We start from the raw sequence: 24,789 nt of genomic DNA on the forward strand, positions 1-24,789 counted from the left end.
CAAGAGGAACAATAACAACAAATATAATACATGGAAGAGACAATGTACAATTGTACTGCAAAATGATCATAAACTAATGTAAATCTATTAGCCGCAACCAACCACATGATGTCACAGAAGATAGCGCTAAACATGTTTTTTTTATTTAAAACTTTAACTTTAAGCACTTATTTTTTTAAATCTAGCTTCACAGACAGAGTTACATGTATGTCATCTTTTGAGAGCAGGGCTCAGTGGTGTAAATGAGCCTTTCACCATCATTGTTTGGTCAGAGACATTCACACCAGTGGCCTGCTGGAGGTCATTTTCCAGGACTTTCCTCACATGCTAAGTCTTGACAAATTTACGAATCCTTCCAATCAAAACTTGTGGCCACACATAACTCATGAACACTCACACAAGAGTGAGACCATTCTGTCCTTGAATTCCCACTGAAGAGAGCTGACCCCACCTCGCACACCTGTTTCCTTTTCAAGATTCATCTGCCAATCACACAGCAGGGGGCAGCAAACTGCCAGGTGGCGCTGGCACACTTAATTTTTTTGAACAGTGTATTTTGCTTCCTGTGAGCCAGGAAAGTGATGTTGAACTCTCCGGACTTTTTGAAGGTAATTTTCAGTCCCTCCTTTTACCTGATTATTTTCAGAGAAATGTTTTTTTTTTTTTTTGTAAAAAAATGCGTTTAGCCGCTGAACACTGACCTTTAAACCGCTCAAGCATAAAAAAGGCTCTTAACAGAAGGAGTGAATCAGTGTCAAAACAAACAACTTTGCAAAGAACCAATTTTAAATAGCATCTTAAAGAACTTTCTTCTTTTGGATCCTAGCAGCCTGTCACAAAAACACATCATTTGTTCTGATTTCTTTCGTGACTCTATAGAAAATGTTAAAGATAACACAGTTTGACAGGCATAAAGTAGTATTTTTGGCAATGGCAACAGGTCTGATGGAGTGATAAATCCACATTTGAAATTATTGGATTAAATAGTTCAGTATGTACCGAAGAGGTCAGCAGAGCGGTACAACAGTGATTGTCTACAGCCATCTGTAAAACACGGTTGAGGCTCTGTCATAGTTTGGGGCTGCATTTCAGCCAGCAGTGTTGGTGATCTTGTTGGTGATCGATGAAATAGTGAATGCAGAAAAGCACCATCAGATTTTGATTCACCTTGCAATATCATCTGGAAAGCATCTGACTGACAATAGACAGAAAAACAGTCATTTTCCCTGTTTTTCTGTCTGACTGTACCGTCTACAGTACTGTACTTGTTTGCTTATCTCAGAAACTGTCCACTTAATCTACTTCATACCTGGATGGTGTTCTGCTGAGGGATCGAGTAAGCGCAGCACTGACTCTGAGATCATTTGGATGAGCACGTCTTACATTTTACCTGAAAGTTGTTCTCTGTTAGAGGGACCGATATTTGCTTCACTGTGTGTGGGGAGAGGGGCACACATACACAAAGGCATGCATCTTTGTTATCTTTGAGAGGACAGCCTATGACATTAAAGCACTCACAAATATCTTTCCCCTCAATTTATTATATGCTGAATCTGCAACAGACTCCACCTTCCCAGAAACGTAAATCCAGAAACAAAGACCTTATTAGCCTGTGACTGTAACTTTCGCTTGTGACGGCAGAGCAATGAATACACACCAAGGTGGCCTTTAAGGTGTCGCGGATAAATACAACAAAATAAAATGATACGACCAAGACAAAAACTGTGGTCTTTTGTGGTTTATTCTGTTTATTAGCAGCGTCCTCCTGAAATGCGCCAACAACATTGAGAGTAACATCCCCCTCTCTGCCCCTTAATGCTCTCCAGTCGCTATGGTAACGCTTAAATATTTCTTTCAAAATAAGACACACAACTACTACACGGGAAAAGAACCAGGGAAAAACCCCCTGAAAACCATTAAATTCACACCCGAGCATCAACTCTCGCAGCCCGGTACCAAACGACTCACGGACCAGTATGGGTCCGTGGCCCGGGGGTTGGGGACCACTGCCCTAACCAAACACTAATGCTACCTCTAACACTGACACCAAGGTCATTAAACAAACAGTTGGAGGGGTGTGAAAGAGATCTTTTTATTTATTGTCTTTGGTTTCCTGTGATAAATAATGTTAGCCGCTCACTTATGTTTTTTGAACGCGGCAACCTAAAGTCTGCATCTTCTGCACAGCCAAATTTAATTAACATCTCTTCTTTTGTGAAGTACATAATTCATTATTGTTCTGCATTTAAGGGAAGTTTGTAAATGATAGCGACCACTATGTTACACTGTCCCCAAAAAGATGCTGCATCAGTTGAATAAAAGGACAACATCAACACGGCAGAGACTGTTCATGTTCATGTTCATAAGCTTTAATTTTAATCAATTAAAAAACATTTACAATAAACCTATTCGACATTTAATAAATAAGAATTTCCATTTCCCTAGCAGAAATCTTTCTTCTTATTTCTTCCTGTATTGCAGTTCAAAAGCTCTTAAATAAAGGAGGATCGGTTCAGTGCACAGGGGTCACACCCAAAAATTTACATGCTTGTTGCTTGAGTTGTCTGAGCTCCATCCTTCACGCCATTGCATTACAGTAAAATTTCTGGAAATACTGTTCCCAAACATCACGAGAAATGTGCTTTCAGGGTGAACACGGACTGAGGGGAAACGGAGGTATGAGTGGTCCAACACCAGAGGTCAGGGTGAAGCTGGTTGTAATATCTGCAGTATCCAGCAGGGGTCTTTCCTGAGCCATCTGAAAGCATTTCTTTGCTGTTTGATGTGAGATCATACGCTCATGTGGTGCAGCACCATTCAGAGCTCCATAACTCAAGCTGTCAACATAAAACTCTTCTCTCGTTGTTTTCGCCACAACATCCTTAAATCTAAACTAATTTTTGTTCTATTAATTGCACTTAAAATATGAACTGGCGATTGTACAGCTTTGTTAATGTGAGAGGCACCCTTTTTCTGACAGATGTCAACAAAAACATTAAATACTACATCTTTTGGAAATGCTACACAAGCTACTTTTTCTTCAGTTCATACGATTCAGTTTTTAGCTCTTCGTAACCACTGAGTTTGGTTTTGTAAATGTCCTGGTGAAGGGACGATTTGTTCTTGAACGTTATGTATTTATTATTGTTTATGAGATCCGGTGGATCCAAAAAAATTCAGAGGTCAAAGGCAGGATTTATACAGCAACAGGCCCTTTCAAAGTCACATTAGGAACAGCAAAGGAAGGAATGGTGCTCCCAGGGACATTAATCACCTTAAAAAATACCATTTTTTACATCCCCACTTATACAGCGACATGTCTGCTGAGAAAGAAAGCCCATATGAAGTCAGGAGGCCAACTCATCTAACTAATAATGATGAAGATTTTACATTTCATTATCAACTAATTCAACTGTTTCTGCAGACATTTATGTCCCAATACAGTCCACAAGGAAAGCACATTTTGCTGTAAGTTTGCCAAACATGCATATATATATATATAATCTATATGCATGTTTCAAAGTCTCTTGCAGTGCAATTTCTTTTTTGCTTCAGTTAAACATGATTTACACAAAACACAGCCTCAGCATCGGCCTCATTTGATGATTTTATAGTCAAGCTTGGCTTGTGTGAAAGAATTGGCCTGGATTTTGGGAAATATAAAACTTAATTAGGTGCTGATTAGGGTTAACCAGCTTCTGCATGTAGCTGGCCTGGTGCTGTCTGAAGGTGAAGAAAATCTGACTAGTAGCTCCTCCAAGCACACTTTTCTATGTTCTTTAAACTTTACAATAACTGAATACAATTAATTTATTAAAATAAATAAGTTTTTAATTTAGTAGATGAAGCTTAAACATTGTAGCACACATACCTACATTAGTGCAGTGCGTGTGTTTTAGATTTGAACTTTTAGCTAAATGTAACAAAACTGTGCCACTAAGAGCCTTAGTGCCACTCTCTTTGAATAAAAACTAAAAACTATTCAAATAGTCCACAAGGAAAGGATGTTTTGCTGTAGCTTTCTTGTTCAGTTTAACAAACTTTCTTGAATGAAATAAATTTTATGTTCAATAAAACTACATGCATTTTAGAGAGGCTACAGTTAATGGCGCTCTGCTCTGCTCTGTCTGTTTTTTCATCAAATTGCACATTTTGTTTATGAGGTGAGGAAATTGTAGAAAAAGCCAGAGTCAAGTCTCAATTTTCATCAGACATGTAGGAAGTTACGATCTGTTGGTCTCACGATGGTAAACTGAGGACTTCATTTTAGGCATTTAAAGTCTTTTCAAATTCAGTCACACATATATAAGGAGACTCAACTTCATCTCTCGCTCTGTAAAGACGCGTTTGACACCGCGTGCCTGCCTGTCGCCCCTAGTGTTGTCTGAGGCCATTAGCACACCTAGTGAGGAATGAGGAGCAGACCTCTGATCAGCGCCGACTGGTGCCTCACTCTTCATTTCTGTCACCAGGGTGGGAGCCGGGCCTCTGTCAGCCGGCGTCACCACATGATAGGCCCAAAGACTAGGGGGGAAATTCAGAGTGTCTGTCTGGTCACTTTGTGCTTCCTGTTTATTGTGGTCTGAAGGTGACAGCACCTTGTCTCTTTAAGTACAGGTGCGTGTGGTCATCCTCTATGACCCACTTTAGGGGTCTACTCCAATTTATGGCAGTAGATTGAGGAAAACTTGGAGAACTACAGTAAGAATCCCCAGTCTTACTACTGAGGCGACAATACAAATTCTCATTTATAATTTTGGAGCACACTAAATGTCTGCTGTGTGGTTTAAGCGCTCACGTTTCCCCTCACCCAATCTTGTTCCATCAATATCAGTGCTGTTATTGATTGTGGGCTGTAGCCATGTGTGGATAGGAGCATTTTGAAGTCAGCTGAATGTAGCAGGGTGCTCGGCTTTTGCCGTATATATTTTTTAATCCAAGCAAAGTAGGGTGCAGCTGGGTTTGTGTAAATCTGCTGCTGAAAAGTTTAGCCATGCTGAAATCATTCATCAGTGCTTCTAAATTGCCCAAAAGCTAAAACAAAAAATGTGATGTTGATGGAACTGATTAAAATGGAGGGATTTTCCAAACGCTATGACAAACCACTGCAGCTACGAAACTGCTGCTGTAAACAAACTCATACCAAATAATTTGCTACAAACTTCCCTTAATGCAAACATGGTGCCACTTTTCATTCATATTATCTATAAAAACAGCAATAATGTTCTGGATTGTGACGCTATGATTGCAGCGAGGGACTTTTCTGACTGATGCAACGTCAACACACTGTGAGGTAAGGACTAGCTTCACGCTTAAAAGCTCTTGGTATGCTTCTTCAGAACAGTCAGATCGCCTTGGAAACTCCCTCCTCCTACAGGCCCATCACACATCAGATCGAAGGAGTGCTGTGTCCAGCAATTTCAGTAACTTTCAAAACCAAATCTGATGTTCAGATTCATCACTTCACATAAAAAATGCCCATTTGTATGGAAGTGAAACTTAAAGAATCTTAACAAATGTATTACTTTGAAAGCCTACATTTGCGCACCAATATCTTTATTTCTATATTTAAACAAATACCAAAACTTGGAGCTATTAAATTAACCCAGATCCTCAAGATTATGACACTGTTATATGGAAAACATGGCAATTTGTTTAGTTAAACATAAAGAGTTTAATGCTTATGTACCTTTGAGGGTTTTCCAATATGCAACATAAGCCATAATGGAGTTTCTGGTATCATTTAAACCAAAAACCTTGATGGCACTGTGTTGATTGGTTTCAGGGGAATAATTTGAACTGATTGGAAATACCCTGCAATATGTGTTCCCATGAGCATGCTACAGACAAAATATGGCCCCACTTATTAGAATATTGCTTCACAGTGCATTGAGAGGTCAGAATCTTGCTTTAAGACCAAGATGCACACTGCAAACTCAATAGAAATCACAAGCACCATCCCAAATGAACTCATGTGAAAAATCCAGCCAGAGTCAATACAACACTTTGTAAACCATGCAGATCTCTGCTGCTACATCCTGCGAAACCCACAAAACAGTGTTCGCATCAGCAGGAATTCCTCAAATTGGAGAATTTTGTTAACTAGCAGTCAGTGTACAGTGAGAGAACAAACAGGACAGAATCCATCTCCATCTTAGTTGAGGAATCCATCGACTAGGAAATGAACTGTGGGTAGTGCAGATGCATGAGATGTGACTGACAGATTCAAAAGCACAAACTCTAACTTTTATAATACCACCCCCCCCCCCCCCAAAAAAAAAAAAAAAAAATTCAGCTTACTAATGTTTGACAAAGTGAACCGCATCCTGGTGGGTTGACCAGTTTTGATTAAAACTGAAATCAGTTACTGAAATCGATGAAGGTGGTTCTGTATTACCTGCATCTGGGTTTGGACATAGAGTGACATACAGGGTTACAGTAAAGTACAAAGAGGTGTCACAATAAATTTAATAACTTTTAACATTAAATATTACTCAAACAGCTTTGCTTTCAAACCAGTAAAATACGTTGGATTGCCTGCAGTCGTGTGGACCTGCGATTTCTGCTGTGGTTGGAAAAATCTCGGCAGATGTAGAGGAACACACAGAAAATGTTGGCCTAATCTGTATAAGGAAGGTTCCCCTTCTAGAACACAAACCTGCTGTCACTCCATGACCTAGAGCACTTCACCGTGGCCACTAGGTGGTGTTGCACTAATTAGATAGAGGACACTGTGTGAAAAGCCATAATTTCTGCTCAGAATCGTCATGGGAAATGGACGTGAACATATTGCAAAGATGTGTGAATGGTTGAAGGTGAGAACTGACGTAGATGAGACCAAAGGAGACATGGTGAGAGTGTTTGATGCAGAAAGAACAGACAATTGCTGCAGGCGTCTGTCAGCAAGCAGATATGCAGATCTTTTTTTTTTTTGTTTCTTGGTTTTTTTTACAAATCTCCAGATGTTTCAAAGGCCTAAGCCACAGGTCTTTATGTCTGTTTGGTGTTTATGTCACTTTAGGCCAGCGTTCCAGTCACTTCCACTCTGTTCGACGCCAACCTTGACACTAACTTTGAAAGTTCCTGTAGTCGTCTGACAGTTCGAGGGGCTGGTCACTGTCCTTCTCTACGTTCTGCCGTTTGTCTGTAGCAAAACCAGAGACTGTTCCAGCCCTGCATCATTATCCTGGACAGACAGTAAATGTGTCAATAAGGGCAGTGTGGGAAGGTGTTGGGAGACACTGTGGCAACCATGATAATGTGCGAGGTCTTCAGTGGGTGTAATAACCATAATAGTCTGCATCGCTGTTGCTGTCTTTTTCACAGACCTCTCCACTGCGCGGGGGTGGGGAGTTTTCAGTGCTGGACGTATAGGGCGACACCCTCCTCTTCTTGTTTTCACCCACACCTCCCTCAAATAGGCCAGAGTCGCCCGAGTCCGCTGATTTCACGGAAGGTGGTTCGAGCCAAGGCTCCTCTTGCACTACGCCCACAGTGTCTTTGGGTTTCTCCTGCAGCAAGGGCGGCTGAAAAGAGTCCAGGAGTGGAGGAGGGTGCAGCCTGGGGTTCCCAGGTGATGTAGAAGATGAGGAGGAGGAAGAGGAGGATGATATGGGTCTAAACCACCCAAGAGTGGGGCCGGATTTAGTTGGGTGACCGAGGTACTGTGGGGTGGGCCGGCTGGCGCTCCAACCTGCTGAGGTGGCTCCCGATACAGACACGCTTGTAGACGCAAAAGGATGATCTGAATAGTAGCTGAGAGCATGGTGAGCAGATGTCTGCAAGGGGAAGGGCTTGTAGAAACCATTTCCAGAGAAGTCCCCCTCATAGGAGGAAGTGAAGTCAAGCCGATTTGGGGCCACGCCTTGCTGAGGTGACAGGTACCAGCGGCTGTGGGGACCAGGGCTTGCGGATGGGTCTTTGTGCTGCTGGCCCATACCAATGTGCTCGCGGCCATAGAAGCGGCTCTGGGGCAGGGGGCTCATGTACTGTTCAGAGAGGTAGCTTTGGGGTAGCAGCTCCCTGGCAGCAGCTGCTGGCCGTCTGTAGGGGAGGGGTGAGGCGATCAGAGTCGGGAGGAGCGTACAGCCTAGGCAGGAGGGAGGAGGAGGAGGGGAAGAGAAGCGAGTGTGAGAAGAAGAGGAAAAAAAGAAGGTGTTATTTCCTGCCCAAACCTCAAACAACTATCAAACATCTTACAGCCCCTCACACCCTTTCACTGCAGCATGCTCAGCAGCAGCAAGTAATTGCATCTTTTCCAATATTAAAAGGCTGACACGATCACTCAGGACATTCAAGTGCCAGCAGTGACCCAGTCTCATTATTAACGCTGAGAAAACACAGGGTTCACACTGAGAACAGAAGAGGATTTGCTTTTTGTAAATACAGGCATTTTTGAAATTACTTACGTGTCATAATTGTCACGGAAACCTTTAGCGAACGGGTTATGGTCTATTTTCAGCTGAGTGATCTGTGTAGGGAATAAGAGGAGGGCAATGAGAGAACGTAGGCAAAGGAAAAAAGAGAAGGAGTGAGCAACCACATAGAAGAAACAAGAGCGCAGAAAGAGAGGTCACCGACTAATAATTAATGAGGCTACCGTGCAGTTTTCTCTTATTGGAAAGATTTCATTTTAAAAACCGCAGAGGGGAGGAACACAAATGTAAAACTGGGAGAGTGTATCTTGCATGGAGTAACTCTTCCACAGTTTATTTGAACAGCTGTGAAAAATACACCGTACACAAGAGAGATGTGAGCTACGGTGCTCAGGTCAGCCGAGGTGAGGCGACTCTTAGCTTGAAGGCTGCAGAAATGTAAGTTGGTGTGTATGCATTTTTGATACATGCATGCATAAATCAGTAAAACATGTCGCTGACATGAATCATTGATCTCTCAACATCATTAAAGCTGTGCAATCGAAGTTATAAGAGGTGTTTTTGTGGGCCGGTTGTGGAAAGTTGTTGCCAAATACAAAACAATAAATATGCAAACATGGTAGAATAGAATGTCAGTGGTCTGCAACACAGGCTGCGGTTCACACCTTAAAACATATTTTTAAAGCATACAAATCTCATCTTCATCTTTGTGTCTGAGGTGACTTACATCTGCATTTTGATAAGCAGTAACAGCGATGAACTGAGTCTCCGGGAAGATGAACGTCTGAGCTTTAGAAGAGAGGAAGGGGTCCTCCGTGCCATCCTCCTTCACCTGCACAATGTGAAGTCGAGGCTGGTATTTATGGAGGGACTGGAGAACTATCATCTGGAAACAGGGAGATGTAATATTATGGTCATTTGGCTGTTAAAGATTAAGAGCAGGAAACAAAGATACCTTTATTTTACCGATAAGCGAGAAAAATAAAGGCAGGAAATGAGCAGGCAGAAATTGCGTGTTTGCAGATGGTTTCCATCGTGACACTCATAATGTGGTTAATGTTTTCATATATCAAGAATACGAAAGGAGAGGAAATGATTAGAGTAGTGTAAAACATAAGCAGAAGGTGACAGTTACTGCATTCATCGATATGTTTCAGCCACTCACTGACCATGCGAGCATATTCACAGACAGATTTGTAGACAGAAAGCAAATAAGAGGCAAAAGCACGGTACCTGTGCCACATTGTTGGTGCTTCCCTTGTTGTTGGTGAGCTTGAGCTTGCTAAACGACACCTCTTGTCTCATCCAGTGAGCTCCTGTGTTGGGAGAGTCGGGGTGCATGTACATCCTGTTCCCTGCAACCACCAAAGCACATCACGAGCCACGCATGTAGTTATGAATCAGGGCTGCACGCTTAATTACGTTTTATTTATTTATTTTCACAGTTTTGTCTTCAAACTATCACAGAAACGAGAACAGGAATATCGTGCTGCAGCGAGTTTTGCTTTGATTCTCACTTTTTCTCTTCTGCACCATTTCCTTTACAGCTGTGTTTTATTCAGCTGTTATTTTTTTTTTTTTAAAGCTCTCAGTAACGAACAGACTAACTGTAATTAGGATTCTTCCAATAACTGAGCAGCTTTTCCATGAATCCTCCACCTGTTAACCCAGACGGTCAATGCGCTGAGACCGGGCAGTTTCAAAATGCAACCTGCCACTAACACTATGACTAAAACAGGTGCAGCATGACACGCTTCATTTCTGTAGCGTCGAATTTGGTAAATTTTGAAATGAGAATTTTTAGGACCATTTCAGTAATATCAGTGTTTTCTGAGTCATTTTTAAAATGCTGCTATTCACTTTCTGTTTTGCTGATTAGGCAGAGGGAAACAACATTTTGCTGGAGCCCCTCAGGTGTAAATTTACAAAAAATAACTCTGACTTAAGGACTTAAAATATTCTCTGATCTAAAGTCAATTTTATAGAGATTTACATGAATTCAAGTTGAATTTAATGCGATTAAAAATGATATTTTCTGCGAATCATCAGCAAGCACTACATAATATTTATGGCACAAAAGTTAATGGACATTAATAATAAGTTACTGTCTGTAGGCCACTTCAGTTTAATACAAGGGAAGATGAAAAACTTCTTAAAACGTCACTTTTCCATCCGGTATTTCCCCTGAAAACTGGGATGGCTTTGTTTTCCTTCCTTTAATATTTTAATATATTCCTTGAGCAGCCAAGATTTCTCACAACATTACCACAATGACCTGCTAACCTTATTTTTGCACACCACATAAGGGTAATATTAAATCTAATTGAGTGAAGTTGTTTCACCACAAATTCCACAACTGTAGCACATCAGCAGTCACCTTTCCACAACACCTGGCATATGTGTGACAGCACCTTGCAGTTTCTCTCATTTATATATTTGTGGTTTGTCTATCATCAATCACACATAAAATGAAATCTCGGTTAACTTGCTATTGTTATGCTTAGTTTTTTCTTTTTTTTTCTGAAGTGTGAACAGGAGGAAATACTGAATGAAAGGTTGTGGAGAGAACAGGGCGTAGAAATGTAAATGTAACGTGTTAAATAATTATTTCTATGCTTGACGTTGAAGACGTCTTTACAAGAAAAGAGGAGAGAAGTGGCTGAAATGAACTCTGATGTATAACGAGATACTTGGGGAGAAGCACGATGGGAGGTACATCTGGTGAGTAATTCAGACACTCTTGGATGCCACGGAAGATCAAAGCGGGACCCAGAGAGCTTTGATAGGTGCTGGAGAAACTCTGAGTGCAATTGTTAGTCATATTCAAAGTTATCAAATTACTGGACATGTTTTTAGTGGGTTTAAAGAGGGGTTAAAGATGGCATAATATTCCTAAAGATTTCATTGTTGTACTTTGTAGATGGAGCCTGACTAAACAAAAAACTCCAAATTTCCAAAGTACAAATTTTCCACGTCTTAAAAATGTTTGACTGTATTTTTCTGGTAAGTAAATACGTTTTTAGGATTCGTCTCGGCTCAACACGTTGGAGATTTTAAGTTTAAACTGAGTGAAACAAATATGCATTCCTGTTTAAGTCAGTTGTTATAGCTCCTTAAACCAAGGAACATCAGGCAATCTTTGAAAAACTGCAAAACATGTTGTGAAGCTGCTGACTGAAAACCTCTCAGACCAAGTGTGCATCTTAATGCACGTTTTGGTTTCCCTACTGTATGCATCTAGGTTTGCTACAATACTGCTAAATAAACCACTTCCTCAGGCTCTTCCAGGCAGCACACTGAGTGAAGTCTCCTGCTTGACTGACCCAAGTTTATTTTCGATGGCGGGTTTAAATCATAAACTTCGCATTAGAATCTGGTGCAGGAAGCCCAAGGAAGATTGTGGGTTTGAGCTATTTACCGGCTACTGGTGGTAAATGCACGATGTGAAGAAAATAACTATTTTCAATGAGTAGTAGACACTTTTTTTTCACAGGTGGAAGAGCTGTCCTTACGTATTAGGAGTACTAGTAAAACTCATGAATCCAAAATTCAGCGCGTTTCATGATATTACATATATTTATGTATGTATCAGTGCAAATGCTAATCCAACTACGTTCCTTTGATATAATGCAACAGTTTATTTTAAGGCTTTAATGTAACTAAAGTGGAGTTAATATAAAGCATTTTAAAATAAATCAGTCACTAAAGTACAATTACTTTGGTGGTGTCAGCCATTTCTTTTATATCCTTTGGCATTTTTACATCTGTTATATATAAAAGTTATAATCTTAGTTGCTTATCTTTTTATCAGTGTGTTCAAAGTCTTTTTCAATAGACACTGCAGCACTCTTTTTTTCTTTTTTTTTTAGTATTTGTGAATGTAAATGTCATTGTTTGATCAGCGTACCAAATCTTGGTTTCTAACAGTCATAAAGGCAGCCCCAGGGTTTTACATTCTGCGCTATAGTTTCAATGTACCTGGCATGTTTCCTTCTGCTTTCCCACACTGGACCCACTTGCCGCCCTGGTATCTCCAGTGGTGCTGATCAGCTAGAACCACGTCCACATAGACGTTATAATGGGCAGTAGGATCCAGGACACTGATATTGAAGCTCAGAAAGGGGAACATCCTCCTGGAGAAACATAAGAGAAATGTATTTGTTAAAAACAAACAAACCCAAAAACGTTGTTTATACCTTTGTTCATATACTGTAGCTTCGTATTTTGTGGAAACAGTAGAGGGTTATGGATCAACTACGCCCACGTCCAAGGTGCACAGAGAAGAAGATAAAATCTCGAGAGGTTATGACTTTTTTTCTTATCACAATTATTCTGATGAAAGTTACAAAATGCATCAAAGTGCTGACAGATCTCAATGTTAAAAGTGAAAATGTCTATCCAGCAAAGATATCTGTCTTCAAAGTTAACAGAAAACAGCCATGTCAGGCTGCTGCCCCTGACTTTTTAAATTATGTGCATGTGAGTAGGGACTGAAACCCATATTACACTTGATCAATATTAGCCCTTCACATGGTTAGTGTGTTGAAAAAACAGGAGAACAGTTTTTATTCCGTATGAAAGGTTTATGTTATATTTCCAAATATTAAAACTTGGACTCCAGTAACTTGGATCACTTTTCAAAATCAGCTTTATTGGTGCAGACCATTAGTTCACCCTCTGTTTAAAAGAAGCCACTTTAGCTCCTCTTGCTTTAAGTCAGCTTTCTTCTCACAAACAGGAGATTTGAACAGCAGGTGGACATGCAGAGCTGAGAGTGGATAATAGACCCTGATGCCTGTTGATTACACGTATATACACTGACATCATTGCATGAAACTTTGTGTAACAGAAAACAGTACAAAATAAGTTCAGTTGTCAGAAACAACTGATATTTCTCTCTTTTGAGTCACGTAGCCTCTAAAAATCATGCATTCCATTAAAATAATCTGTTGTTGAAAACTGAACTATTGTGAATTTTCTTTAAGGTTAACAGTGCATGTCCGTAAGTCGTTGAGAAGATTCATGTTTGGCCTTTCAAACTGTAATCCTCGGTTTCTTAACCAGCTAAAGGAGTCATGAGAGGTGGAGAGGACGGCTGACACTTTAGCTCAATATTTAATGCTGCTTTTAATAAAAGATGCCCCAGAAGATGCTCTTGATTGCTGGGGCTTTACATGTTCAACTCGTTCTGATCACTTCAGTGAGACGAGGTAACTGGGAGGTCAGGTTGTCCCCTGGCTGCGCGACCCGGGAACGGAGAGGGAGAAGCTGGGTTAAATGGAATTAAAGACACACACACAAACATATAAAAAATGGACTCCGAATACACAAAACTAGAAACACACAACGGCAGATAAACCCTGCTGACATTCACGTGTGCGCCAAACATCCGGAGTGTATGTCGACACGAAACACTTACTGTAGTGATTCAGAGTTGCTAACCCTACTGAGTTGTAGTTCACACTTTACATGATAGTGCAACATGTAACACACAAATGTTAGTCATTCTCTGGGGGAAATCCACTTAAGGGAAATTAGTTGGACAATCATGTCCCTTAATATTCATTTTCCCAAATGACTGATGGGTGAGAAAAGGTTTGATGGAGATTTAATCGACAAGGCTTTTATTAAACAGATTTTTTTCCCACCTAGCTTCATATTATTTCCTGGTTAAGTTAGACATCAACACGGCTTGGTGAGCTTTAGGAAAAGACCCCTTTCACAGCCGCGTTGGAGCCCTGTCGTCTGCTTTGTGGCTTGTAATAACAGTTTACTTGATGAGGTGCTAAAGGTAGACTATAGATAGCAAAGATGTGCTGCTTGCAATGTTTTTGTGAGCAAATGTTATTAAGCAGAAAACTTATTTCCTTGAGATTTAACTGAGAATGCCCTTTAATATTATGAGACTGAAGAAATGCTCAAACTAAATGGTGATATTAGCTGTATGCTGCAAGCATCTGAAATGAGTCATGTTGGTGTTTCTGAAATGCCATCTAGCAAATGACTGACTGACATCATATTAGCATGAGATTCAGAAGAGGTGGCATGAAAACTTTAAAGAAGCCTGGAGTTTGACTCTCGTCTCTATTTACTAATTACTTTTAAGGATTTTGTTAGGTTACCTAACCAAATAAAATGATTTGGTTAGGTTTAGGAAAAGCTTGTGGTTTGTGTTAAACATTAACATGAAAATAAAGGTGTGAATACAGTTCGTAAAAACCGAATCTTTTTTAGAGGAAGACAGTCTAGCGATATGTAAATTTTAGGAAAGATGGCATTAACATATTGCAGACCTCCGTAGGATGTGGCCACTCGTGACCTTGAGCTTCTCTATAAAACCAAATCATTACTGAGAAATTTCAGACTGAACCACAGAGTCCTTCAAGAGACTGAAATTGCCGCTTCTGGCGGTATAATGACTAAACATTTGCCTCACCACTCACCTGCCCCTAAAGATCACTACGTACCAAAAATGATCTCATTTGTTTTATCATTACAGAAACTCAGTGTTTTAAAGGAAGACTTGAGCTTTTCCTGATAATGCCACCAAATCTGACACGTTCATTCATTTCTGTCTCTTTCGTGCCATAGCATGCTTTTAAACACCCCTGCGATGAACTGTGGGTCCATATGAGGTCACCAGAGTGTAGTTGGTGTAAATAAAGGCATCGTGCTTGACATCTGGCCCAGCTAAAAGCTCCTCAGGCTATGGAGCATTTGTAATGACTGACATTCAGCTCCCGCTGCCCACCCCTGCCACTTTGATTTGTTCGGTATTAAAAGTGCACAAATGTTTTTAAACCTACAAATGTAAATAGAGTAAAAACATGCCTTTGTCTATTTTTCTTCAAAAAATAGATTTGCCTAAAAATAAGCTGAAAGTGTGTAAAAGTATAGATGGTTATAATGAGTTCTATGAAAAGCGTGTCGTAGTCACTTTAAGAGGGCAAAGTGCGCACAAAAACAGAAAAAATAGCTCTTCGAGAAACACCCTTTACTTTCTTGTCTAAAACATTTTGATGTGGGTGGAAAAGATAGATAAGGTCTCATGTCTATTTGATCACCGCACACTGCGCACACTGCGCACACACGCATGTTAGAAATGAAAGTTAGACTTATAGCCTAAATATAATTCAGTCAGTTAAAGTATATGCCGAGAACATGATGCTACATGTTGGCAGCGTCGTTTGGGTTTGGCTACAAAACCTGTTATCTCTTCTCGATCGAAACTGACCTCATCTAAAATCAGCGTGTCCCCCCCCCGAAGCAGCCAGGTCATTTAGGGGTGCAAAAACAAGTCAGGTGTGTAACGAGACAATGAGTTAGAGGCTACTGTTAGCGACGCCCCGAGGGCCCGTCCGTGCTGATGAGGATTTCATGTGTGTAGCCTGAATCTGCGTACATCAAAGCGTTTGTACGGGAAATTAAGAGATACATAAAGTTACTTTTACATTTGTCACATGGTATTACGATGGGGCACTTTACTCTGTGTTTAAACTGTATAATATACAAAATGAGCAACAGTGCCAGGAATAACTGTAAATAACTAAAGGTTGTGATACTGTGGTTCACTAAGCATAACTGACAGCTGAGCATAATCGTTAAGAGTGAATCGATTATTCAGCCAGTTTTGAATAATCGATTCACTCTTAATGATTATGCTCAGCTGTCAGTTATGCTTAGTGAACCGCTGTATAAGAGTCATTTATCCCAACTAGTGACTTACTGTTCTAACCAGTAATTCAATGCTGTTTGGAAATAGCCCAATCTATTAATAAAAAATAGACAGATCTATCTATTTACACGGTGCATATATTACGTTTAAAATAAGAGCAAGTGTGTGAGGCCAAAAAGAACCATATTATTGTGGTTAAAAAAAGTGAGGAGGGGCAACTTACTTTCTGCACACTTTTATTAATAACTTTATCGAGCTTTATTTTAAGTGTTTATCATTTTAATCTGTTTTTCCATACCGTTACTGAACATTTTAGCTGTTAGCCATATTCTTATCTAGCAGTATCAACTATTTGTTAAATTTCTTCTTACAATGAATGAAATTACTTTAATTAAACTGTAATTTCTACAGTTTCTTTTCCGATTAGTGTGGTTCAGCTTTCCAATTACCCCCCTGGCAATTGCAGAAGCACCCCCTGGGGTACTCGAGCTCCCGGTTTGAGGTTCACTGGTTTATGGGAATGCTCTGCAGAGAGAAAGCACAGATGACGTGATGTTTCGCATTATGCATTTATTGCTCATTAGACCTCTCAAAAGGCTGAGCTGCAACATACAGCCACTGGCTGTGAGCGCAGCTGCAGCTCCAAATCAGCTTTGGCAGTGGTCAGTGTGCAAACTGGTACACCAGCTCCTCTGGTTATCTTTCTGACTGTAAGGCTACAAACTTGCAACTGAGCAGCCACAGCTGAGGGTATGCAGCCTGCCTGTGGCCACAGCCAACGGCAGTGTGTGTATCATAATACAGCTCAGCATTTCTTTATGAATCAGAGGAAACGCAAAAGTTATTTTCGGGTAGTGCAAAAGAAGTCTTGAATAAATTCCTAATGTGACCCTTAGGGTGCTCTGTACTGCTCACATATGTACCCATACAGTTTAAAAACAACGCTGAAGGGTTAAAATTACTACAAAAATCATGCTAATTTGCATTTGCATTGATGTGTAGACTAAAGGTACTTTACTTTAAATTTGGATATATAAATGCAAACTTTATGTCTAGTTTTCAAAAACACATCTCTATTAATTATAAAAAGAACGGCAAAAACTGGACTTTTCCTTAATTCATGTGAAGAAAAAGTTCAGATGATCAAATGTTTTCCGGTTTGTCTCCTTGACTGCTGGCTCTTTAAGACGGCAGCACACACACTCGCACACACACGCCCTCCTTGCTCACTAGTAAGACAAAACCCTACGCTGAACCGTCCCAGTTGGGGTTTTCTGGCTACATGGCGAGTCCAGTTTAACAATCAATCATAGTTCTCGGTGAAACACAATCGTGGCAGCAGCTCTTTAGTGGCTCGCAAAGAACAGGTGAAAGGGCTCTTCTTCCGCAGCAGTATTTAATACAAGTGAAAACAGAAACTTGGCTGTTGAGCTCATGAATGGATTGATCCACCTACACTGAGTGAGAGTAATCTAGAAAGAAGTAGAATTGTTATAATTTTTTTGCCCCATTCATATTATCAGTTTACTTATAGTAGAGCCTTTTATAGGAAATCAGAACTTGAGAAGGGGAGAAACCAAAGAAAACACAACACAGAGGGGTATTTGCATGTGTGGGAGGCTCTTTGTGTTCAAAGTTCACTCAGAGACGCTGAAAAGCACTACATACATACATGATAGTGTGCAGTTATTTTCAGTGTGGTGGCGTTGTGGTAATTAAGGGCACGGTAGCTGTCATGTCTAGAGTGTCACACAAACATGATTTTACTTTTACATGGCAGATACAGTCACAAGGAAAGCACCTCTGTCTGTTGCAGTTTGGAAAATGATGATACACAGACACATGAAGTCGCTTTAACACAATAGGAAATCACAATTTCAGTTACCCAGCTACCAGACACAGACTAACTAATAAACCTGCCAGTGTGCCACTGAATTATAGAAACTTGGCAGTAACGGCAAATTTCTGAGCACGCCATGTTCGAACATGAAGAGTCATAACTGTAGTCGATTTTAAGGCAAAATACCATAGAAGAAGATGAGTGTGGTGAACCAGCCACTAATATAGAGACAGTGACATTTAAAAAAAAAAAAAATCAAAATAAACTGTGTGGATGTTGGAGAGCGAGGAATGGGAGGGGGTTGTATTTGGGCAGACAGAGGACGCAGGAGGGGAAACCGTGGGGGGAAACGGAGGTTGGAGAAAGGGAAAAGGAAAGAGCAGAGGGTGGAGTGAAGAGAGGGAAGGAGGGAGAGGAGAGGAGGGGTGCGGTGGGGAAGGGTGGGGGTTTTGTCCTGGGGATGCGAGGCAGAAGCTTGAGCGGAGAAGAGAAACTGGGTATTCACCAGGGAGAAGACTTTTCCACACGAGCGCACCCGCTGATTCATCTGGACAGGAGTTCAGGTCCAGTTTTTGTCACCGCGCGTACGCTTGATCATCTGTGACGAAAACATGCCAGTCTACAGCTGCTGCCGGACACAAGGACTCTTTAGCACATGGACACCTTTGTTTGTGTATTGACTTATGGCAGAGGAATTCAGCCACTATAAGTGCTGAAATGTCCATTTTGGGGGGTAGTAGTCAGGGGTAGTCACCCGATACCGTGGATTTCATGCCTTAGACCTCATAAAGGATAATGCTGCTGTTAATCTGGATTTTTATCATAAACAAAGCCTGTCTGCTTTCCAACACGTCCAGCTTCTTATCTATGAAACACGACACAAGGCCATTAGTTTCTACAGTTAGGAATTAGGAACAAATTTCAGGAGCACATTAATTCCCATTTGTTGGGGTTGGTGTACTGGTGTGTGCTTGTTTATGCTTGTATGCTTGTTTAGTTGAGGGCCTCGCTAATGTGTCTTTAGGTAGGTTTTGGATAAGAATCAAACAGTCTGGTAAAGATCCTATCAGCCACAACATTATAACCACACAGTGTACAGAGAAGATAAATGTAGCCACGTCTGAGCACATCCAGCTTTATCATCTTTAAAAGACCTCGGTATAATCGAACTGAGTAGGCCCCTGCTGGCCATTACGAGAAATGAAGGTTTACCGTGTTTTGGCATTAGCTTAATTTCTCAGATCCGGAATGTATAATTAAAAACACATGTTGGAGATCAGCCAACGCTCCTGGTTCGGTGATGTCTTCTTCGTGCCATTCCTGAGGAGTTTTTGGATTATCCTGCAGAGGGAGGCTGCAGCCATCAGGGAGCGTCTGCGATAACGTTTAGGTGTGTGGTATGTGTCATTATGCCAAGTAGCAAAGTAGCATCGCGGTGAATAGTGATACTGACTTCACCTATCAGCGGTTGTAATGTTGTGGCTGATCAATGTAAATATTAGTATTTATCAGTATACAGACCATTTATAACAGTGGAATCAAATCATTGTAAACGATGAATTTGTCAGCAAAAGAAAGCAAATACGGAAGTAGATACAGTTTATATTTCTTTATCTAATTAGTCCCACAACCACTCAGCAGCTTATCTTTATGTTCAATTAGTAACAGTAATTTTTTTAATCAAACATTTTGGGAACCAAATATAGAGCTATAAAGTTGAAAAAAAAATATGTTGAGTGTGTCGTGTCAGTAATAAGCCTAAGGCTCCAAATGCGGTGGACATTACTCACTTTGAAGAGGAGCTTAATTACATGGTATGAGGAAGTACTTGTATAGCTGTCTAAAATATTGGCACTAGATGTTTCTGCGAAAAGCTACATAGGCACACATAAACAGCTGAACAGGAAGTGACAGGTCATACTGTCAAAACCTTGAAATAGTCCCACTTCTGCTTTCAGAGAGAGAGAGAGAGAAAGAATGCGAGCAAAACGAATACATACGACTTCCAAACATTCACCAAAAAGGCAGCTCGCGATGCAATTTTTAAATACGTTTTTCTGATATGTTAATTTCACCATTAACTTCTTTAAATTTCTAGAGCAAGCTGCCCTTCTAAAGACACCCACTCTTATTTCCTTGGTGATGTGAAGTGATAATTTCCACAACATGAGAAGCCTACTTTGGAAATAAAGCTGGTTATTACCTAAATCATTTGATGAATTCATAGGAATACAGCATTTTCACCAATGTGCTGCAGTATATAAGAAGAATAAAAACCACATTTCATTTTCATTGCACGTTAATAAACATCTTGTACTGAGAAAAGCACCAGAACGGTTTAATAAGAACAGATACAGGAACCTAAAACTCATCATATGCGGTGATTACCGTTTCTGAGCGCTCATTCTACTCAAAACACAGCAGCACCGTCAATTCTTGGGAACAAAATAAATCAAAGGATTGTTTCCTCTCGAAAAACTACAGGATGTCAGACTGATACAGTTTACAGTTTGCAGTCAGTGGAGCAGAGAGGGCAGATGAGCATGATTCCTCCGAGTCTGAACTTTAGTTTTACATTATTTCCCTAAAAGGTGTTTTTACGCTGACAACTTAGTCAGTACTTTCTCCTTCCTAGAACACACACTGCATGGCCGAGCAAGACTTTCTTTGTAAGTTATGTGCTGTAATTAAAGCGAATTATTTCCTCTTTGAAAACTACCAGAGGATCGTTCAATTACAGGCACATTTCGAGGTGATTTCCTACAAATTCATACGCGGCCTAACCCTTTTAACAAAAAATGAAGATGCTTTCTACTGCAGTTTCCCAAAAAGTCCCCATGAATGCATGTACTTCTTGGAAACAGCTGCAGGGAAAAGTTTGCCTTCTTGACTCATATCTGCACCAAGAGTACCACAGGTGTAGGATCCCTGGTCAAACAAATGAATAAGGAAGAAAGCTTCACTTTCTCTTTTCAAATTTAGTCATTTGATTTCTTTGAAATCACAAAATATCCCCTTTTCCCCATTTTCTACCACAATTTGTTCGACCCCTTGGATCATCGCGGTAACACGGTTGCACTGACACAAACTTCGTCTTAGCCGAGGACAGCCTGTGCCATGGTATCAGCTAGTGAGGTGAATCTGAATTTAGCTCATGAGAAGTGCAGATGAATTCGCCCCCACCCTTCGCTACAGGCCGAGAAAATGTGTCTAGATTTCAAAGCCCAGGTGTGCTACATGAGCTTCTGAGAGATCTGTCAGGCTGTACACCCACCGTCTAGTGGAGGCTGAAGAAAGCAGAAAAAAAGAGAACCTAGTCTTTTACTTCCTGAACATCAAAGGTGCCTCACCTCCTCAGTGTGGCCATCTAAAGCTTCAGTAATGTTTGACCCTTCACTTCATTTCTCTAGAGTTTCTTTCACCCTTTCGCCTACTGATACCGAGGTTTTGATTAACATTGCAGACCCCCGGACTCCTCTCTTAAAATCACACCAAAATTATTGTGGAAGCCTGAACCCAAGATGAAAATTTTAAGAAGGATATTGCCTCTGATATTGAAAGTTTTTTTTTCTTTTTTAGTGTTTCTCTGCTCACCTTCTCCAAAATCTTGTAGGATTTTTTCTTTTTTTTGTTACGAAAAAGTGTGAGTGTCAGAAACAGGGGTAAAGATAAAAGACAGAGAACATTTTCATCGTCAGGATTTCACATTTTCACAATATGAGGTTTGTGGTTTGTGCACAACAAGAAAATTTGCTTTTTGTCACATGTGGAAGGATAACACCTCCGCGCTCACCGACCCTATTATTATTGCGGGTAGTCTTTGACTTTTTCTTTGCTCTGAGGGATGCTGAAATTAGCTGGAGCAAAATAAAAGTGTACTGCATGCATTTTAATTACGTGACCTGATATATGATGCTACTTACCACAGTGAGTTTGTCTACAGAGGAAACTGCCAGGAATTGCTACGTCAAATAATAGAAGACGCACGCACACACACACACACACACACACACACACACACATACACACACACACACTTGGATAAAAACGCAATAAAATACTACATTTTTAAAACTAAAGTCCCCAAATCATTGGCTAATTCTGCAAAACCTGTGCACACCATAAAATGAATTACAAGGCATTGAAGGGAATTTCTAAAACGATCCATTTGTGAAGCATGCGAACAGTTAAATGTGCAATTTGTGATCAGGTTTAGCAGATAAAAGGCAAGAAAGTATATCAAAAGTCTATCTAAAAGGAGCATTTCCTACCCCCAAACCCGTAAGTGTACTGCACTCAGAATAACTTTCAGTAGTAAACCAGAAGGCAGAGAAGCCATGCAGGTCAAAGGGGAATATTTTGCAAGAACATAAGCTGCACCTACCAAACTGAAATTCATCTGTTTCAAAAAACCACAAAACGCCACATGCAACAACAACAACAACACACACACAACCTTAGATATATAGATTAAAATGGCTTGAGTAAACTCTGTGAATTTTTACTCAAGCCATTTTAATACAAAAATTTAGAGTTTCAGCAGACAGACCGAGGGAAGCCACTGGAAATATCAGTGTCATATTATGTGACAGCGCAGTTGTTTTCCGTGCACAGATCCGAGCCATGAGAAACCTATGGCCTGAAACCTTGTGTCAAACACGAGTGTCGCATATTAGTGAATTAATCCTCATCGACGTGACTGCATCTTAATGCTCGGTGACCTATCAAGAGGGGCCCGGCAGCGCAGTCTCTTCCCCTCTCAGGCCAGGAGCTGTGTGCACTGCAGAGAGCTGCCTCTGCGAGGCTTTTAGCCCACATGTTTTTTTAATCACAATTTCGATATCGTCATTTTTTTTTAAAGCTTCCCACTTAGAGTATCGCTATGAGGGTTGTTTTTGATTCTTGTTTTAGATGTCTTCCTCGCTGTCTGCACGAACAAGAATTTGATTTGCCCCCAAATTGATTTTTGTAACGTCGATTAATGCCACTGACGGATAGTTAAAAAGATGACGTAACATTAAAAAAAAAAAAAAAAGATTACCCCTTTCTGATGTTTCGAAAAACCAAAATTTCCTGTTTGGCAGCTGAATGGGTGCTGATATAAAGTGAAGGCACCCAAGAGACTTTATAGGTCAAAGAACAGCTCAGCCTGCAGCTGACTTTGCAGTTTGTTTGGCTCTTCATCGACTTTTTAATTCGGTTGTAACTCCTTGCGTAGTAACATACATTTCAGATGCCTTTCAGTAAAATTACATAGTGGCCTTCTGTGCGTACCCTAATAAATTTCAAATTTAAAACTCAATTCTTTAGAAACTGTCGTACTTTCACATCCTTTAAGTAGGCTACAGCTCGGATGTGGCAAATTTTGCGCAAAACTTTGCACCTTCTGATCATTATCCCAGAAAAACTCCCAACAAGCACGTCACCTGAGCAGAGACGTGGCGGTGATGCCTGCACAGTCCTGCAGAGCTGGAAGACGACCGCCATTCAACTCTCGGAAACAGAAAAATAAAACTGGTTTTAGACGTGAGTTGAAGTGCGCTCTTGTGGCGTAGCGGAGGCTGCTCATGGTAAAGATAAGACAGGTGAGTGAGTAAATTAGAAAGTGTAAAAACCAAAGGGCAGCGGTGTGAAATTCACGCTTTCTGTGACCCCCTCTTTGCTCCATTAAATGTGTTAATCGACAGCGGAGGAAACGATGTGTAGTTTTTCTGTTTGTCTGTGAGACTCACCTCCCCTGCTTGGTGATTATCATCTCGGTTTGGAACTTGTGGAACTTGGCCCACAGCGGATAGTTATTGAGCAGAGCCTGAGTCTTCCCGCACACCTGTAGCCCAGGTAAAGGGTAGAGAGGCTGCCGCTGGAACCCGTGCTGAAAGCTCGCTGGGTAATTCTCCGGAGAAGGGGAGTACACGTCTTTACCGCCCGTGGGAAAGCCGTCTCCTGCCGTCGGGATGTAAGCCTGCCCGGCTCCGCTTCTCGGCGGAGAGCGCACGCCGCCGTACGGGCAGCTGCTGAGGGTCTGTGCGTAAAACCTGCCGGGCTGCGCTCCGTATCCTCCTACCGCCTGGTCCGAGTGGTAGGGCAGCGGCAGCGCGTCCTGCCCGCTCTGAACAGAGTCCGAGTAGTAAAACCTCGCGTCCTGAATCCCCATTTTGAACTCGGCTAGATCCTTGCCGCCGCGGTGGAAGTGACTGCTGATGTCGGCGTTCTTTCCGAAAGTTTGCGTTTCAGTCCCATTCAACATGCTGAGGTAGAGGTTGCCACCTATGCCGCCCATTTGCAGCCCCGCTCCCAGGCTGTGTCAAATGTCATAAGTTTGCGCTCCGATTGATTAAAAACATGTACGATAATAATCATAAAAACCAAGACCAAAAAACAACTCAGCCTAAGTCACTTGCCCTCACCTACGACTCAAAACGCACCGACATGAATTTTTAACTCGGTGTCTCCGCCGCTCAGAGGTTCAGATATAAAAACATCCCTCACGCCTCATTAGTCTGTTCATCGATAAACTTTTATTATTGCCAGAGTTGGTGTTTGTCTTTTTTGACGTGTGGAGTCGCTAGCAGTAACTCAAACACATGCTCGCTTTTCTAACCTATGATATATACATTTTGTAGGTGGTCATATTTTGGAGGTGTGTCAGAGGCAGGGGAGGGCGCGATAGGCTCCAGATATGAAAGAGAACATCCCCTCAGCAGAGACACGAGATTACACCCACACAGACACACACACACACACACACACACACACGCACGCAGAGACCTTTGGGGAAAAAGAGGAGTAGAGTGTAGTCTTCTGCTTTAAAATTAAAATATGGACACAGTAGAAATGTTTTAAAAGTGACAGCAAATAAAAATTAATGTTATAATTTCAATTTTAATTGTCACTGATGC

At 41.0% G+C, this 24,789-nt stretch overlaps 1 protein-coding gene across 1 annotated transcript; it reads right to left on the bottom strand.

Annotated features, from left to right (window-relative positions):
• Window positions 1–2,342: 2,342 nt before the first annotated feature.
• Window positions 2,343–24,481, bottom strand: tbx21 (T-box transcription factor 21). Its single transcript, XM_003448658.5, is given in 8 exon segments — window positions 2,343–8,005; window positions 8,008–8,052; window positions 8,055–8,089; window positions 8,409–8,470; window positions 9,103–9,261; window positions 9,609–9,730; window positions 12,354–12,508; window positions 23,623–24,481. Coding segments are annotated over 8 exon segments (1,860 nt in total). The 5' UTR covers window positions 24,171–24,481; the 3' UTR covers window positions 2,343–7,271.
• Window positions 24,482–24,789: the final 308 nt, after the last annotated feature.

This window comes from Oreochromis niloticus, linkage group LG8 (assembly GCF_001858045.2).
Source record: "Oreochromis niloticus isolate F11D_XX linkage group LG8, O_niloticus_UMD_NMBU, whole genome shotgun sequence".
Taxonomy (NCBI): domain Eukaryota; kingdom Metazoa; phylum Chordata; class Actinopteri; order Cichliformes; family Cichlidae; genus Oreochromis; species Oreochromis niloticus.